Here is a 17,057-nt window from a genome sequence, read left to right as displayed (position 1 = left end):
CTTTACCCACCCTGTGCTGGAAGTAGTGGGCTGGGTGGTGGGGTGAGCATTTCTTGTGGGGACACAGAGACAACACAGGAGGAGCATTACAGCCTCGCTGAGCATTGGAAGATTATTTTTGTCTTCCTCTGGGGTTTGTAGCTGAACATGGAGTACTTCACTTGGGCTCTCACTTCCTTAAATTCTAATCATACACACACTCAAGCTGAGTATCTGCTTTCCTCTGCTTTTCTTAGACTGTCATTGCAAAAGGGTGATTTCTGCAGAAAATATTGAGCAATATGACACAGTCATTGGGGGAGATGTTTTGTTTTGCGCCCGCTTGAAAGAGAATAAATTGGATTTTTATCTGTGTTCCACCTGTTCCCCAGTGTATTTCCCTGATTCTGCTTCACTTTTCTCTGTATTAGAATAAAAGCCAAGTACTTTTCACAACTTCTCTGATAAAGAGTGTGGGCAAAAGTAAAACTTTTGCTTTCAGACTTACAGCCAAGCGGGGACAGAGTGCTGTTCACTCTGTGAGGTTTCAGACCATGTAATTTGTAGCCCAGTCACATTCTAACACAAGGGGTTGCATTTTCTTTTCTACTTGTCTATATTACTTTTGGAAGCTCAGCTGGATGTGCCATTCCTCATTTAATGTGATATGTGTCAAACACCTGATGAATATGTGGAAGAATTGCTGAAATTCTTGTAATCGCACCAGCAATTAAGAGTAAATTAATTGACTAAATATTAATCGGGAAGAAATTGATAATACATTTTTAATCTACATTTTTAAGATAGAAGTAGTCATGCATCAATTAAAAGGTAACAGGAAAAAAGATGAGAAAAGGAACAGGTGAGAAGATTCTGCTCAGGATATACAGAGACCATCCAAGAAGGTGACACCTCTCTTTTGGTTGGTTTGGGGTTTTTTTTGGGTAGGTCTTGTTTTGTTTTTCAGGGTTCTGGCAAAGGTCATAAACTATGTAAGTCTGTCAGGCAGGTTAATGTGGCATTGAATTCAGGGAATTTCTCAGCCATAGGAAGTTACCCTTGAAATAGTTTTTAATGCCTGGTTTGAGCAGAGAATCAGTAAACCAGCTGCCACATACTATGTCCTGCTTGGGTTTAGTGCTTTTTTTCTAAAGCCTCAGCTTTTGCTCTGTACTCTCCTCTGATAGGGAATGACCTGGAAGAGATCAGAGACTTCCTGTTAACTCCCACCCAATTTTGCATTTTTGTTTTTGTTTTTCCCTTCTGTGCTTTGTTTTGCAGGTTAGTTTTGTTTGGATTTTTTGTTATTATTAGAATTTAATGTTTTTTATGATAACAGCTATGTAGACCTCCTTTCTGCACTGCCAGCCCAGGCCACAAGGTCTTGCTGAAAACAAGTGCGAATTTCCATCTTGTTGCTGATAACTTCAGTACACTTTTAATGCTTTAAAAGCTTAGCATGGAAAGGTGTCAGTCTCCTAGGCACTTCCATCACTGCTGTGGTGCTGTTTTGGGGGATGCTGTTGGTGTGGTACCCCTGCAGGGAGAGAGAGGGATGCTCAGGGATACAGGGAAGGATGTGGCAGAGGATGCAGGGAGGCATCAGCCAGTGATGCTGCACAGGCTGGCTCTGTGAGGGGTTCTGTGCACCAGAATGACCAAGAGTTCTGTGTGGTAAACCTTTCCCAGTCCCTTTTTTGGATTGTAGACTGCATCTTCCAAGTGTGAATTTATATAGGTTTAAGGGATTTGTATCCCCGGGATTTGTGTCTTGTTTTCCAAGGAGGGTTTCCATGGAAATTGAAAGGTTGCTACTATGGTTATTCCTTGTGGTATGGCATGCTTATAGAGGATAGCAGCTCTAAATTGACTTTACATACTGGATTACACCAAATGCTTTCTAAGATGCAAGAGGAATTGCTTACAGGTAGAGTGAAGAGAGGAATGATCTTTCTTCACTGCTGGCTGGGTAAGACAAGAGGCAGTGCTGAGCCTAGCCCAGATTAGGGGGAGGACACAGGGTTTTGAGGTTGTTTGCTGGTTAGTCTGGTTAGTATTTTCTTTTTTTTTTTTTCCCTTCTCCAATAAGGGATAATGTTTTCTTGTAATATTTTCTTAAAGAATTCCAACTTAATCAGTGGCATTATATTTAAAAAATTTGGAAGGGTTTTGAAGAGGTTGACATCCCATCTCTATTGACTTTTAATTGGATTTGGATATTTTCTCTGATGTTTGACAATTCCCATCCAAGTTTCTCCTTGCAGTAAACAGGCTCATTCTCTACTTCAAAATTAACCTTCAGTTTTTGTTAGTTCTAATACAGTCGATCAAACACTGAAATTAGTATGCTGTTCCTGCATGTGTGTGAGCAGGGAGACAAAAGAAGGGTGGACATCCCTGTATGGAGGAATTAATGACAAGGGTTCTGCTGGCCTAATCATGCCCTGGGGAGGGGTGGTGTTCAGCTGCTGAAGAAAGCTGACCTCTGCAGAGGTCCCTCTTCTAATCAATTATTGATAGAAGTTCCCACTGCTGGGAGGCTTTATCCTACTTCCTGTGGGCCAGCAGTAGCTGATTGTGAGGGTCCATGTTCAAAATTGGGAGGGACAGGGGGAATGCTAGAGCACTTTGAAGGCAAAACATCTTCAAATAAACAAGATAATTAGCATTTCAGGTTACCAAGTGCCTTCAGGACTTTGAGAATCAATTTTTGGACATCACAGGCTGCCATCAGAAGTGTGTCAAGGAGAGCAACCCCTGCCAGTGCCAGGTGATGGTACAGGGACAGAGTAATTTCCTCCCTAGAGCACTTACCTGCCTGGATTTCTCTTCCTGTGTTGGAAGAAGAGCTGTTTTCACTTATTTCAGGGAGCTAGCACGGTCACTGCAGTGACCCACAGCTTGCAGAGAGGGTTCATCCCAGCCAAGCTGAAGATGCAGCTTCAGTTACCTGAGCTAATGAAGCACCTGTGCCTCAGATACCTTTGGCAGCTGCCTCTTGCAGGGGGTCTGCCTCATGCTGAAAGGTCACAGGAATAAACAGAGCCATGTACACTATCCTCTCATGCACTTGGCCTCTCTTTAAAGAGTTAGCTTGCTGTTTACAGCCTCTCAACCTGACTTCAATCCTGATGGTATCAAATTCAGCTGGAATTGTCTCTAGGCATGTAGAGAAGGCAGGGATGGAGGGGGCTGGCAGTGCACGATAGTCCCTTCACATCACATGCTCTGTATTGAAGTGTAAAGAACTTTCTTCTGCATTTTCTCCTTGTAACAGATTATTTAAATGTATTTGTAACATGGAGGGTCCTCCTCATTGCTGAGTCTGCAGTCAGGAGGTACTCACTTGTTTCAGATTCCTTTATATGTATGAACAAGCTGTGAAAACAGACAGTGATTGCTCACCTTGGCTAGGGAGGGATGTTTTTTAGTCCTAGCTTGTATGACATGTCTGTATACAGAGTCCCTCAGATAGACACGGCCACGATGGAGTCTGGGTCTGTCTGTCCCAGCTCTGAAGTTACATCACTATTTTGGTATTTTATAATCCGTTGTTCTTGTATAATGATGTGGAACATGTGTAAAAGCTGTTTGTTCAATTGAAACCAGAGCACAGACATCTTTGGACAGCTGGGCACTGAAATAATGGAGGAGTTTCATCCCTCTCACCACTGCCCTTAGTTAGGTCACATAAATTCCAGCCACCAAGGGCCAGTCCCACCATGTGCATTGGAGTGGCTTTTCTGAGTTGGTTGATGGTCCCTCAGTATAGGGAGATTTTGATCACTTCAAGCAACAGCAGAATAAGTGAGAGCCTGTCCAAGTGAAGGCCCTGTTGAAAATGGCATTTGAGGTGCATGGGAGTGTCAGCTGTGTCCTCCCAGCCGTGGCCTGAGGTGACACAGCTCAGGTGGGGAGCACACCCCTTTGCAGGCTCTGGGAGAACACAAGCTGTGTCCCCTTGAGAGGACACCTGGGCGTGTGCCTGGCTCAGTTTGGCACGGCACTGCCAGTGACCAGGGTGTGTCCCAGACCAGGGGCTGCAGCTCCCATCTCTGCTGGGACAGGGACAGGAGCAGGGCACGGCTGGGGCTGGCACAGGGGAATTGGGGCTGGAGATCAGGGAAGGTTCTGCTTGCCCCAGAGGTGCTGGCACTGCCCAGGCTGCCCAGGGAATGGGCACGGCCCCGAGGCTGCCAGAGCTCCAGGAGAGCTTGGACAGCACTCCAGGGATGCCCAGGTGGGGCTGTTGGGGGTCTGTGCAGGGCAGGGGTGGCACTGCCTGACCCTGGGGGTCCCTTCCAGCTCAGGGGATTCTGTGATCAATCCAGCCTGGATATTCCACCCCAGCTGAGCCTGGTTTTGTGTGATGCTTCACCTTGGAGGGACCCAGAAGTGCCCATCAGATAATCCTCCTTTTCCAAGAAGCAGAGCTGGTGTGGGGAAAGCTCTCTGGTCCTGCCCTCCCCAGTGCTTGGACAGAGTGACCATGCATGCTGTTTACATACTATTCATTCTAGGTTAAAGGAAAAAATGGTATAACTTACACATATACCTGGCTTAACACGGTGACACTGGTGAGATTGAGTCTCTTTTTATCTTTAGGGAGCTGCCAAGACATTTCCTCAGAGTCCCTCTAAGTGGGAGCTCGGTGCTGTTCTGCCAGCTGGGGGCTGTACTTCCCTTGCTGAGCCACTGCTCAGGTGGGATCTTCAGCTGCTCTGAAACCCACTCAGACCAGGTGTGGCCCATTCCACTGAGGTTTGTGAGTGCTGCACAAACCCCACGTGGGAGACAGCATAATGGCATTAAAAAATAATCAGTGTTTGAATGCCTGCTGGAGTGGTGTGCCTGGCACTGCTCATCTGCATCATCCTGTGAGCAGAGGGCCACAGCAGTCACATGCATTTGGGCTCACAAAGATGGAAGGGGAAGGGGCATTTGTGTCCCAAAGTGACACTTCTGGTATGACTCGCCTACAGGCACTGTGGATCCTCTCACATTTTTTTCCTGTGCTTTGACTGTTGTCACCTAAAAGAGATTTATGGGGCAGAAGCTACAGGAGTGTTTGTGGCTGTGTCCCTATAGGATGGTGCAGGGTGCATGGAGCCCTCAGCCTCTTCCCCATATCTGGAAATAATTGGTGTTAGGGCTTAGAGGACGGTTTAGAGATGGAGGATTTCTTCAAAGAAAACTAAAAAGAACCCAAGAAAATTCAGTCCTCATTAGTCCAGACTTCTGGAGAGGCCATGTATCAAACAAGCCATAGTACTTTCCTCTGTATGGTTTATTAAAATGTCTGTTTTTCTGATCTGTAAATGGTGGAATTACTCTCAAAAAGGTCAAGCCTTATAATAGATGTATTGTGAGTGTTACTTCCCTGAATGCATTTACAGCTATTTAATTCTGACAACTTGACAAAGTCATATTACTGTTTCACAAGTGCGTGGAGCTGAAAGAAACAAGTAGACAAATATTTTATTTTAACTAGATGAAATTTGCATACCTATAGCATTATCACAAATTTCAGTAAGGTTTAAAATCATGATGGAAAGCAAATATTGTATGAATACCTGCAAGCATTTGGACAGCTGACTTGGGATGCTTGTATTTTATTTTTTCTTTTCTTCATTGAAATGCCACGACCATTCAAGTCTGAAAGATACTTAAATGGCCTGGCTTACTTTAGTTTACTTTTACATTTACTTTCAGGTTAAAATGTTTCTGGGTTTGCTAAGAGTATATTTTGTAGGAACTCCTGAGAAAATCAGAAAGCACAGGATGGAGTGGGTACGTGAGGCAGGGAACAGAATGTTTCTGTCAAACTGGAAACTGAGTGGAAGATGTTCTCCAAGTGCTTTTTGCAATACATTGAGGTAAATCTCCTGAGAACAAAAGCAAAATAACACTCCTAAATGTCAATGGATGTGACTGTGCCATTGATGCAACCTCTCATGGCAAAAGGAGTTCTCACCTTGTTGCAACTAGGTAAACCACGTTACACTTAATTTCATTCAGGTGCTTGCATTGGCTTATCAGAAGGGAGTTGCATAGGAGAAGCACAGAGAGGAAATATTTGCATTTAAAATAATAAATAAATAATAAGCTCCATTATTAGAAATGGTCCTAAATCCATAGGAATAGGCAAATATTACCTCTCATTTTTATGTCACTTTTGAATTTTTCTGATTTTAACTCTAAAGAACAGAGTCTACATTTAAAAAAAATCCTTACTTCCATTTATTTCTTTATTAAGCTGTAATGATTTCTTCGAAGATTACAGGGTAAGATAATGAAGATAATTTTTCCTAGAAATACCAGTTAAAATCACAACACCTCAGACAAATGAAGGCATTCATCTAGACAGCTTCTTCATAATCAGACAAATCCAGGCTGTGAAACCAGTGGGGAGGTGACAGCAGTGTTTGGCAGGTTTTGCAGGTGTGTACAGAATTCACCAGGAGATTGATTGCTGAGTCAAAACTGTGGAGGAGTTTATCTCAGCTGAACAACTTATTTGTGCATAACCTGGTTTTGACCAGAACTTTGGAGATTTTTAAAGAAGTTCTTTAAACCTGAAAATAAATGTTTAAAATAATTCAGATCTTCCTTTGGAAAAAAAAAAAAATAGAACAAGTAGAAGAAAGTCTCTCAATTTGCCTGAGCAGTTAGACTCTGCAAAGTAATGGCCAGAAAATTAAAAAATCAAAGGTACTTGTTCAGGTTTATTTTGTATGTATGTGGTAAAGCTTTGTGGTTCTGCCATGCACATTGATTTATTTATTGTGCAGAAAAGAAGGGAGCTGTTCTCACAAAGCAATCCCAAGTGAATGGCAAGTCCACATGAGAATTTTATGTACTGACATGCCAAGAAAGTATTGTTTGTATTGAAAGCACAATGAGTCAGACCAACAGAACTTTTAGCTGTCAATAACCCCAAAGTAATTTCCAGAAATGTTACTTCTTTATGGCACAGTAATTTGCTTCATTTTGTTCCTCCTTAATTGTATTTTTGTTTACTGCCAGAGTAACAAGAATTACTTAAGCCTTTCATTTATGCTCACAATCAATCATGTAATTGCACTTCTGGGGTAAATTGTTCCCATCTTTCGGGGAAGAACAGGGTGCTGTATTAAGTGCATTGCACTGTTTTTTATCACGTGGAGATAGCTGTGGTTTGGATTAAAAAAAAAAATAAGTGAAAGTTGTAGTTAGTGTTGTTAAACTGAAGAATTATTTTGTTCTGTTTTAGTAGAAAAGTTGTGTCTTGGACGTATCACAGTACATTTGAACTGTAATTGCTTCTGACAGTGTTCTGTGGCTCTGTAGGAACAAGTTAAGCCAGGCTGTGCATGTATCTCTGGCTAATTTGGTTTCATGTCTCTGTTCATTTCACAGAAACATGCATCGGCAGCGTGAGGTTTGCATCTTTTATACCTGGAATACTGCCACATTCAACCAGACAGCCTTGGGGGTGCATGCATGGTTGTTGGGTGAAGGCTGCATGCAGGCAGCCGTGCCCTGGGAGTCCTTGTCAGGCAGAGCAGGGCAGGTGTGCACACTCAGGGGCACTCACAGGGCTGCCCTGCTGCCCCTCGTGGGCTGGGGAGCTTTTCCCCAGGCTGCTGCACGGGGAGGGGAGGAGGAAATCTGCCTGCAAAGCTGACCGGCTGTTCCTCAGTGGGGTAGAGTGACTGTATTTACCTTTCTGAAACTCTTCCATCCTGTGACTTGACCCAGTCACAGGTGGAACTGGATTGTCCTTGCATCCGCGGGTCTGAAGGGGAAAAGTTCACTTGTGCTGAGTGCTTCAGCCATTGTCCCTGCTCTGTTGCTATAGTTCCTGGTCTTTAATCCCCCCTGGCCTCAATCCTCCAGCTACAAATGCACATTAACTTAATTACCTTGAGTCCCCTCCCTGGTGTCCCAAGCAGTGAGTGCAAACCTGTGCATATCTGAAGGTGTTGATTCGTCTCTGTTTTTTCACCTTCTTCAAGCTCATAGTGATGACTCTCAAAGAAACGCCCTATTTTGAGTATCTGCTCTTGTAATTTATCCTTCAGCAAAATGTTTGCACTCACAAGCTGGTCTTTCTCTTGCCCATCAATAACATTTACAGTGATAATTTAAGAGTTGGTGATGTATTTGCCCTGGGCAATGCAACAAGTGTTTTTAAGAAGTTCAGATGTTGCTGAGAATGTCATCACTGAATTTCAACAAGCAAATTTACTGGGTGTTCCTCACTAGGTAACGTGACATAACCTTTTGTAATAACTGAGTTTCTGTTAGTCCATAAAGTTTTGGGATGAGGGGTGCTGGTAACTTTTGGTCCCTCAGGCCTGTATTGACTGACAGGGATTCTGTCCTACCTGTCCTGTCAGTCCAGCTGAAGCTTTTGAAAAGATTGAGTCCATGGGTGTTCTTCTTTCCTCTGGCTTTCACAAAAAAAAAAAAAAAAAAAAAAAAAAAAAAAAAAAAAAAAAAAAAAAAAGAAAAAAGAAAAAAACCAACCAAACAAAAAAAACCTCCATGCACTTCACATCTTGAAAGTTAATCCTGTTAGAAATGTTTCTTTTAAAATGCAGGGGTGCTGGTGTGTGCAGCATTCCCCTGTGGGCCAGCCCTAGAAGGAAAGGAGGATTTCAGTGATTATTTGTTCTGGCTACTTGAGTTACCTAGAGATACTGAGAAGGGGGAAAAAATATTTAGAAACCACTATGAAACTGAGTATTGAAATCACTTTGGACTTGCTTTTCTTTCTAGAATAATGCAAAGTTGTATCCCTCAGAGTAATTTAATATCTTCATTAATCTCTCAGTGACTGAGAGCATCACATATCGACAATAAAGTATGAAAGGAAAATGTATTTTACATTGAATCATTCTGTCAGGCTTCTCAACAGCTGTTGTCCTTAATTATGTAACATACCGTTGGTATTTCTTCATTTAAATTTAAAGATAAGCAGTTGTAGAAATGGTTGAGCACGTGTGCGTGTAGACTGGAAACAGGTTTATGTCATGAGCATCCTTGGATTCCCTGTCATCATTCCTGTAACTTGGCACGCTTCTTAGAAGTCACCCATGATTAATGCAAAAATAACAACTATCCTGATAGCCATGCTTTCCGTCACACTTCTTCTTTTTTCCTAATTCTGTAATTGCAGCTTCTGTAAATTATTTTTCTTCCTGTCAGTTTTTGGTCTGCATCAGTGAGATCTTGATGGAAATGAAGAGGATGATGTACCAGTAGGTTGTGGGGGAGTGTGAAGCATTATTTTCTTGCCAGTGAGTTGTTACAGATTTGCACATGCAATCTCCTGAGGAATTACTTAATACATCTCCAGTGTCCTGCTGTCCCTGGTGGGCTGTCTGTCCCCACTGCCCTGGCCACTCTGCTCTGCTGGGCACAGACAGGCTGTGCAGAGCAGGAAAGGGCTGGGTGCAAGGCAGCGGCACATCTCGTCCTCCCTTCTTGTAAACTGGTTATTTTAGTTTAAATTACTCCTGTGCAAATGCAGTGATCTTTGAAATGACATTTCAAAGGGGTTTGTGTGAAGGAGTGAGTGGAATTGTAAAGTTACATTGTAAATTTATGTTATTCATGGGGTTCTCGGTGTGATCTTTGAATCACAAGAAGTGATTTTTGTTGGTGCTGAGAGTGTTCTACGCCTTATTCCCGGAGAAAAGAGTAATGTTCTTTTCATGTTAATTGTTTTTGAATTAGGTTTATTCTTCTGCAACAGGTTCCATTTCTGCAGTAAGTATTTCAGATGAGCATCTAAACTCAGATGGATATTAGTAAAATCAATGGGTTTTTTCCCAAGTTTGGGGTTTTTTCCAAGCATTCTGTATTCTGTAGAGTAGGAATCAGCAAGTAGCAGCGGGCTGTTGACAGCTGTGTGGAAATAAGGCTCTAGAGAATGGCTTTGCAGTCTTGTTTTGTGGGATTCACGTGGTGGAATGTCACCACTGTGAGCTCCTGGGCTGCCTGTTCACTTCCACAAACTGTGAGAGAGATGCACAGTGAAATAAAAGAGGAGTGAACGTCCCGGGGCCCACACTGTCATCTCAAACCCAGGCCAACTCTAAGAGCATGGGATAACTTATTTTGAGAGGGAGCACAGTTATATCTTCTAACTTACCCTCTGAAAATTAACTTACAAAACATTGCCTCTCTGCTGGTTTTCTCAGAAGCCTATGGCAGGAATATTTGCTACTTGAACCAAGCACTGAAAACAGATAATCTAGCCTCTTTTTTTTTTTTTAGTTTGCATAATAAATGGGTTGAACACCATAAGATGAAGAGCTTTTAATTTTGCAGGGTTTGGTTGGCTGTCAAAGAGACATTAAAACAAGTGTTTTCCAGCCAAATTGCATCTGCTGAGGAGTGATGGATCCAAAGAGACGCTGCTCATGCTGCCTGTCTGCACGTTCCTTGTGGGCAGGACTGGAGAAGAAGAATTTAATGTTTCAATGTATAAAAACATTCAGGAAGAGCTCTGCGTTAAAATGTGGATTCCAAGCCACTGGGCCCTGGAGAAGTTTGGTGGGGTTTATTATGGCTGGTTTAAATGTGAAAAAAAAAAAAACCAAACAAAAAAGAGCTGTTTAAGCAGTTGGTTTTGTGACTCAACAACTTTATTGTATGAGGAACAATAAAACATAAAGTTAGGGAGAAATGCCTTGCTGCAAATTAACTGTTAGTTTTATAAATGCAGTCATCCACACTAAAACAGTTATTCCTGCTTATTTCTGGGATATTTCTGAGTATGTATGTTCAAAAAACAAGTGTAATTCTCTAAGTGTAAAGGACAGAAGCAGAAAGAACAATTTAATAAATTTTAAAAGGATGACATTTAGGAGGTTTTATGTCATTGAAAAATACACTGTTTTTTTAATCTGTGGTTAAGCCCGAGTTGGATTTGAATGTTTTAAAATGCTGGAAAGAAAGACTTCTTCTCCAGCTGTCTCTAACAACAAGGCAAAGATAATAGTAATTTCTCTTTGTATCTTGAGCATTTAGTGAGGAAGTTCAGGAAATTATTTTTGTGAATGCAAATTAGATACAAAGCAGGCTAAAATATTTAGTGGGCTCTGTGGAAATGATGCAATCCCAGAGAAAAATGGAAGCTCTGTGTGTAATCATCACAGGCACACAACAGACAGCCTGTGAGATGCTGTCCCTGTAAGGAAAAGCCAAATAAGAAATGAGAAAATCATAATGCCACTAATTGTAGGGTCGGAGACTAACACTGAACTTGTTCATTAAGGAGCCAGAGATTGTTCAAACATAAAAAGCATTTGTCATTCTGATTGATTACTTGCATTAACACAGTTAACAGTGTTAAAAAAGGCCTAAGTTACCCTGTTCTCTGTGGATCTGTGCAGTGAGGGGATTGTTTGATTTTACAGCAGTGCCTGACCCAAGCTGGGAAAGGGGCACAGGGGTGGTGGGAGCACTGTGAGAAATTCACTGAAATCTTCATCATTCCTAGCCCAGCATTTGAAAGGATTACAGCAGTAAGTGGCTTAATAAAATGTTAGTTTCGTAAAACCTCATTATCCTGAGCTATACACTTAATTCAGAGAAAAATAATGTGCAGTTGAATTAGTTTATGGCCAGAATCACCTGTCTTTTGGGGTATGATGGAGTGTAGCTTGTGTGTGTGTGTTTAATCACACACTCAGTGAAACAATGTGTTTTCTCATATGCCCATCTCCAACCAAAAGTAATTAATTTATAACTGAAGATTTGCTTATTATGCAGTTATGCATGATATCACGACAGATTTTCAGGGCAGGGACCAGAGAATATATACAAATCATAGTTATACTGGGTCCAGCCTGCTTGGTTTTAGTCAAGTACTCTTAGTCATAAGATCCTCATAAAATTATTTGTATCTTGGTGGTGCCTCAGGAGGTCACAGAAGCAATTATAATAGAGAGAGACCCATCAAAAGAGAGAGAAAAAGAAACCATTGCATTGGGCTTCTCTTTAAAGGTTCTGATTGGTTCTAAATACTGTTTTGGCCAGCAGTTAAATTTGGAAATATAATATACTAAACCCATGAGTTAGTTTTCCCTTAATCAGCGTGGCTTGTATGTAACTATATATTAGCTGATAAGAGTGATTAAATCCAGTTTTATGTCCCTCCTCAGTGGCATGCTGGTGATGACCTGTCTCAGAAGGGATGCTCTGATGTGATCAATGTAATTCAAAAGCAGAAATGCAAAAAAGAAATGCTCTTTCTTCAGTATAGAATGCGTGTTACTTGCACAGGTGAGGAAAGCTGTAGGAAAAGGGAAAACCAGGGTGGACTAACAACAGGTTTCACAGATGTAGACCAGAAATTCACAATTTGAGATTGGGTTTCAGGGTTACATGGATCTGAATCAGAGCTAGAGGAGTTGTACGGAATGTGGAGGAATTTGTGTGTGGAGCTCACCTGCCTGCAGGCTGCTAAGAGTTGTGTTTCAACAGAATGAGGAGAGAACTCATTTTAAAATACCTTTAAATCTTGTTTCAGGACTCTGGTTAAGATTGTAGACTTGTGCAATTAGGGGCAATAATGCTTAATTTGTTAGTGCCTGAAGGAGGTGGCTGCTCTGCTGTTTGGATGCACAAATATCTGACCACACGACTTCCACTCTGTGTGGAAATGCCAGTATCAGATAGCTTTGGGTGTTGTTGGCGTTGGAAACCCATATGAAACAAAGGAGTAAAATTCACCTTCACAGCTACCTTTGATGGAGTTCTTGTGAGCTGACTGGTCTGAAGTGCAGGGTTCTTTTTGGGGGAAAAGCAGGCTGCCTTGCTGTTTGTGAAGGTGGGAGAAGTGTGTGCTGGGAGACTGTTCTGGAAGGTGAATGCTCTGCTTGCATTCTTCTCCTCTGATTGTAGAGATTATAACAGAATGGTTTCATGCCTGTCATTATGTTTTTCCCAGTATTGGCTGGCATTTGTAATGAGTTTTTGTGCCCTGTGTCCCGGTGCAGAATGGGCGCTGCAGACAACATCTACAAAGGCCGGAGCACCTTCATGGAGGAGCTGACAGACACTGCTGAGATCATCAGAAAAGCCACCTCGAGGTCGCTGGTGATCCTGGACGAGCTGGGCCGAGGGACGAGCACACACGACGGCATTGCCATTGCTTATGCCACCCTGGAGCACTTCATCAGAGACGTAAGTGCCTGTGGCGCGGGTAGGCCGCGCAGGCCGTGGCTGTGCAGAAAGGTGCCGCACCCGCGCTCAGGAGTGTGGGGAAAGGACGCCAGCTCTGCGTGGATGTGTTGAGGGAGCCCCACACGAGGCCAAAGCGTGTTGTGTGTGTGCTGCAGGTGCAGGCCCTGACGCTGTTTGTCACCCACTACCCCTCGGTGTGCGAGCTGCAGCAGCTGTACCCCGGCGCCGTGGGCAATTACCACATGGCCTTCCTGCTCAGCGAGGAGGACGCCGCACAGCACACAGGTCAGCCACGGGCACCTCAGACACGAAGTAACGCTGATGGTGATGCCTTTTCTGACTGCCTAAAAGCAGGGGCCAGACTTCTAAAAAGCTGTTCATAGCCATTTTCCTCCTCAGACCTTGCCAAAAGCTTTTTCTTGCGTCCCGGCCTACCAACCCCAGCAGTCCCCAGGGGCTGCTGCCAGCACTCTGAGGGAGCACTCCTTGCTATTGATGCCTCACTGGGCTGCCCAAAAACTGGGGGCAGACAAAGTTAAGAGAATAAAAAGCAGTTATAGTTATTAAAGGGCCTTCAGGTACATTTTGGGCAGGCAAAACCCTCCCTCAGGAGCTACACCCAAAATGAGCAACAGGTCACAGGTTTTCACTCTTTTATAAGTTTGGTCCATTTGCATATTGGGGGTCAATGTTCCAATTACACCTTCAGCTTATGAAGTCATTTATTCCAGGTTTCTCCCCACAACTCACTGTTGTTTCCATTTCTGGCCCTGGGGCAGTGAGGTGTCCTTGATTGCCAGGCCTGGAGAGGAATTGTTGTGTCTGCCCAGAACGGGACAGCAGCAGTGACACTGAATGTGGAGTTTGGAGTTAGGCACCAAAGACCTGCAGGATCACAAATACATGAAAAATACAAAAGCTAAAATCCTAGGATGTCAGTGTGACAATTTACACCTCACCTGAATGTGATACACCCACTCCAGTCACACCTTTAGAGGGGTTGAAAAGTGGACATGCATTCCTTCACGTGTTTGAGGAGGATATCTGAGCTGGGGCAGGGGAAAGATTCGCCCATCCCAGCATCCACCTTCCCACAGCAGCCAAACACAAAGGATTAGGGAGGCAGGATTAGGGATCAAACATATGGCAGCTCCTTCTCTGAAAGATCTCGCTGTCTGGAAACATTTGCTATTTATGGGGCTTCACGAGCAGGATGTGTTTTGTAGCTCCCATGGATTTCATTTCAGCTGGGCTGCATAATTTAATGTCGTGTACTTTCAGTGTCTTTGTCCTACTGTGTCAAGCAGCTCCAAAATTTAGCACTCTGTGGAGTGAAAAAAAATCTGATTGTTTTGCAACTGTTCTGAAACATGATGACCCCAGTTCTTGAATTATAAGAAGTATCATTAAGGCCTGTTCACTGAAAAATTGTAAAACTTTTAAATGTGTTTTTTTAATGACTTGCCATTGCTATTTGCCATTAACCTTTCCCCTAAATAATTCTTCATATTGTATTATCTGCTTTCCTTGTAAGCTGATCAGGACAGGGGACTTATGTATTTGCCACAGAGAGGAGGTTTTGATTTTGGTTTTATGTTTTTAGGATCTGAAGGGGAAGAGAACCCTGAATTTATCACTTTCCTTTATCAAATAACTAAAGGAGTCTCTGCAAGGAGTTATGGGCTAAATGTTGCTAAACTGGCAGATATCCCTGAAGAAATCTTGAAGAAAGCAGCTCACAAATCAAAGGAGTTGGAGAGAATAGTGAACATGAAAAGGTCAGAATAAATGTGATTTTTTTTTCTTTATTTCCTTCTATACTACTTCCTTCTATAATTTCCTTCTATAATATTTCCTTCTTATGTTCTCATCTGTGATAGTGAAAATATGAACGACTTTAAATTAGAAAGTGTTTATTACTTACTTTGGAACTTGAAATTATCTTTGTTTACTAAAGTGTAGAAGGAAATATGGACATTCTTCTTCTGGTTTAACTTGAAAATAAATGTTTATAATATATTTGGATTGCCCCCACAAACACCCAGAATTTTATTGAAACTTCTGGGGATTTTATTATGTCCCTGATATCCAATTTTCATTCAGGGGTGTTTGTACCTTATGTATCAGAGCAGTTATGAAAATTCCTGTGTGTATCAAGTGGCATAATGGATTTGTAAATCCCGTAACATTATGTGCACAGTTTAGATATTCATAACTGTTTTCACTGGTTTTTTTTTTTCTTTTGCTGTTATTTTCCATGGCAGTCCTATGAGCAAAATTCAAGTAGCCCCTAAGGAACATAATGAACCAAGATCTTGGTTGTCTGATGGCTGTACCTAATCCTGACAGGATAATTTTACATGAGAACATTTTGACTACTAATTATTTATAGGTGCAAACTTTGGAACTCGACAGCGCTCGGCGCTTAACAACGTTTTTTATCCCCTCTTAATAAAGCCAAAGAGAAACTTTAGAAGGTACTTGACAGTTTATAGGAAAAATAATGCAGCGGCTCATGCTAATTGGAAATATCAGTCTGTAATTGGCAAAAGTGAAAAAAAAACAAATCTGGAGCAGGGTTTCCAGCTCAGAGGAGCCACACCTGGACCTGCTGGTGGCACTGCCCTTGTCACAGTACCCATGGGCCAGACACCTTGCCTTGTGTTTTTAAATCATATTATTTAAGAAAATCCACCGTGTAATTTCATCCAGTTTTGACATTACTGTTGTTGCCAATGTGTGTTAACCCATTTTAAACGTCTTGTAATTTGTTACAGCTCTTATAAATCAAAAAATGCTGAGAAGAAACAGGGAGGATGTGTGCGCTCGTTTATATTGAAAATGTGTTTTCTTTTTATGATCCTGCAAATTTGTATGAACTGAATGTTCAAAATTAAACAGGGCTGACTATAATGCTGTTTATTTCCTTTAACAATTAGTTCTTACCATTTGTTTATATCATTTTGTCAGTGCTGCTGGTGCTGTAAGTTGGTTATGAAATTAATTTGTTGGCTGACCTAGAGCAGGAACATGAATCTTAGAAAATATTAACTTGTTGTTTGAACATCACATAACATTTTGAGCTGTGCTATTTTGGACTGTGTATAAAATTTTACAGATGACTGTAGGACTTTTAGGGTTTGATGTGCTTCACTTAAAAATGTGTCTGTATTTTGATTAGGTTTTCTTTTTCCCCCACAGGAAAAAAATGAAGTCCTTTGCTGAAGCATGGAAGATAAATGATTCTCAGGAACTACAGAAATGGAAAAATATGTATGAACCTGAGGATGAAAGAAAGGACAGTTTTTAATCCTCAAATCATGGTTAAAGATGGAAGATACTGGAGGTGCAAAACACATGTCTGGAGACTAATGGGTTTTATCAGGGTGTAGTTCCAGGTGCACTGAGTTGACTTGTTTGCTTTCTGAGAGATCACAGATGCTGCATCATGTGTAATTTTCTCTCTCCACATCCCTTCCTTGTCACCCTTTTCCTTAAATGCAAACTGCCTATGGGGATTGGTTCTAATTTGTTTAAAAACCATGAAAGAAATTATTGATAAATTATAAGGTAACTTTTTATAAATAAAACAATGTGTTTCACCTTTATTGTACTTACTTCTGAAGAAGTATTTGTATGTGTTAGGACAATGTAGTTGAATCTCAACTCTGCTGTACAGCCAGCAACTGCTAACAGTGGTTATTATAAAGAGATTTTTTTCCTTGTTCCCATATTAATGCATTAAAAATTCACTGATTTTTTAGGGCACCCTTTTTTCTGATCTTTCCCCTGTCTGGCACAGTCTGGAGAAAGACTTAACTCCAAAAATAATGCTGGGGTATTGTAAGGGTGAGTGAAAGGGGCGATTCAGAGTGTGCAGCTGGCATCCCCAGTGC

At 41.9% G+C, this 17,057-nt stretch overlaps 1 protein-coding gene across 2 annotated transcripts in view; it reads left to right on the top strand.

Moving 5' to 3' along the window:
- Nucleotides 1-16,763, top strand: part of MSH3 (mutS homolog 3) — a 94,509-nt gene extending 77,746 nt beyond the window's left edge. For both annotated transcript variants that reach the window (XM_041463332.1, XM_041463331.1), the window contains exons 21-24: nucleotides 12,975-13,161; nucleotides 13,317-13,446; nucleotides 14,765-14,939; nucleotides 16,363-16,763. In XM_041463332.1, coding sequence (XP_041319266.1) covers nucleotides 12,975-13,161; nucleotides 13,317-13,446; nucleotides 14,765-14,939; nucleotides 16,363-16,471 — 601 coding nt within the window. In that variant the 3' untranslated portion in view covers nucleotides 16,472-16,763. The remainder of the gene's footprint in view (nucleotides 1-12,974; nucleotides 13,162-13,316; nucleotides 13,447-14,764; nucleotides 14,940-16,362) is intronic.
- The last annotated feature ends 294 nt before the right edge of the window (nucleotides 16,764-17,057 follow it).

The sequence above is a fragment of the Pyrgilauda ruficollis genome, unplaced genomic scaffold (assembly GCF_017590135.1).
Source record: "Pyrgilauda ruficollis isolate IOZ18807 unplaced genomic scaffold, ASM1759013v1 scaffold164, whole genome shotgun sequence".
In the NCBI taxonomy this organism is placed as follows: domain Eukaryota; kingdom Metazoa; phylum Chordata; class Aves; order Passeriformes; family Passeridae; genus Pyrgilauda; species Pyrgilauda ruficollis.
Note: the sequence above shows the minus strand (reverse complement) of the source record. Positions and strands in the feature narration are given on the sequence as shown.